General features: G+C 66.4%; 1 protein-coding gene across 1 annotated transcript; it reads left to right on the top strand.

Moving 5' to 3' along the window:
• Nucleotides 1–679: 679 nt before the first annotated feature.
• LOC113941193 (receptor of activated protein C kinase 1-like) lies at nucleotides 680–1,571 on the top strand. Its single transcript, XM_027632349.1, has 2 exons — nucleotides 680–855; nucleotides 1,345–1,571. Exons 1-2 carry the CDS (start codon nucleotides 747–749, stop codon nucleotides 1,554–1,556), a joined length of 321 nt encoding a protein of 106 aa, XP_027488150.1. The 5' UTR covers nucleotides 680–746; the 3' UTR covers nucleotides 1,557–1,571.
• Nucleotides 1,572–1,691: the final 120 nt, after the last annotated feature.

Genomic DNA, 1,691 nt, shown 5'->3' with positions numbered 1-1,691 from the left:
GGGATCCTCAGAGAGGGAATGGGATCCTTAGGGGGGGGGGGGGGGTCCTGGGGGGGGAGGGGGGGGCTGGGGGGGGGAATGGGGGGGTTGGGGGGGGGAGCAGGACCAGGATCCGTCCAGGGGGTCTGGTGGGACCTCGGTGGTCGTGGGTCAGATGTCGCTCGGGGATTCCCCTGAAATACAGAGAATTGGGACTCACTCGGATCTTTGAGTTGTTTTGTGTAAAAAAAAGGCTCATGAAACACTTGGAGGGGTCTCATCCTGCCCCAAAGACCCAGAGCTCTCCTGCAGCCCCCTCGTCCCCACAGCCCCCTCAGACCCTTTCTGTGTCCCCCACAGCCCTCCGAAACCCTCCCTGCTCCCCCCAAGCCCCCCACCCTCCAACACCCTCCCTGTGCTCCCAAACCCCCTCCCTGCCCCTCCAAGACCCCCCTCACGACTCTCCCTGTCCCTCTCAAACCCCCCTCAAGTCCCTCAGGGCCCCCGTTCCTCCCCTTTCCGTACACCCCCACGGGCGCCGCCATCTTCCCTCCTCCCAACCGCGCGCCGCCATTTTCTCCCCTCATCTCCGCGCGCCGCCATTTTTTTGCCGTACGGCGCGACGTCATTTCCCTTTCCGGCGGAAGCGCCCCCGCCCTCTCTGCCCGCGGCGCTCTGAGGGCTCCGAGGGCTGCGCGCCCCGAACGCGCCGAAATCCCCCGGAATCCGCCCAAATCCGCCGCCCCCCGGGGGTCCCCGCCGCCAAGATGACGGAGCAGATGACCCTGCGCGGCACCTTGAAGGGCCACAACGGCTGGGTGACCCAGATCGCCACCACGCCGCAGTTCCCGGACATGATCCTGTCGGCATCGCGCGGTGCGGGCGGCGAGGGGGGGATGAGGGGGAATTTGGGGGGCTGGGGGGGGGACCATCGGGGGGGTGATTGGGGGCGCTGAGAGGGGACCATTAGAGGGGGTTAGGGGTGGTCTGGGGGGGAGCATTTGGAGGGAATTTGGGGAGCCTGGGGGGGACCATTAGAGGGTTGGTCTGGGAGGGACCGTTTCGAAGGGGTTTGGGGGTCCTGGGGGGGGACCTGCAGGAGGAATTGGGGGGTCTGGAAGAGCCCATTGAGCCGGGAAGGGGGAGACTGTTGGGGATATAAGAGGGTACCTGGGGGGAAACCTTTGGGGTGAGCCTGAGGGGGCGACTGGAGGGAATTAAAGGGGCATCCAAGGGAGAACTGAAGGATCTTGGGGCGACTCTGGACAGGAGGAAGCCGTGAGGGGAAGGGCGTGGGGGTCTGGGGAGGGTCTGGAGGACCCCCCTGACACTCACCCCCTCTCTGTGTCCCCCCCCAACCCCCAGACAAGACCATCATCATGTGGAAGCTGACCCGGGATGAGACCAACTACGGGATCCCCCAGCGCGCCCTGCGCGGCCACTCGCACTTCGTCAGCGACGTGGTCATCTCCTCCGACGGCCAGTTCGCCCTGTCCGGCTCCTGGGACGGCACCCTGCGCCTCTGGGACCTCACCACGTGGGTTTGGGGGGGCTCAGGGGGATCTGGGGGGGGTTAAGGGTAACACTTTGCACCTCTGGGACCTCCCCACGTGGGTTTCGAGGGGGTCTGGGGGGGTCAGGGGTAACACCCTGCGCCTCTGGGACCTCCCCACGTGGGTTTTGGGGGGGCTCAGGATCTCCCCACGTGGGTT

Source organism: Corapipo altera, unplaced genomic scaffold (genome assembly GCF_003945725.1).
Source record: "Corapipo altera isolate COAL_440 unplaced genomic scaffold, ASM394572v1 129928, whole genome shotgun sequence".
Taxonomy (NCBI): Eukaryota; Metazoa; Chordata; class Aves; order Passeriformes; family Pipridae; genus Corapipo; species Corapipo altera.
Note: the sequence above shows the minus strand (reverse complement) of the source record. Positions and strands in the feature narration are given on the sequence as shown.

Bases quoted from the DNA above. Each gene is read 5' to 3' on its own strand.
- LOC113941193 (XM_027632349.1), top strand. From the start codon at position 747: ATGACGGAGCAGATGACCCTGCGCGGCACCTTGAAGGGCCACAACGGC. The intron at 856-1,344 runs GTGCGGGCGGCG...CCCAACCCCCAG, and splicing joins GATCCTGTCGGCATCGCGCG to ACAAGACCATCATCATGTGG.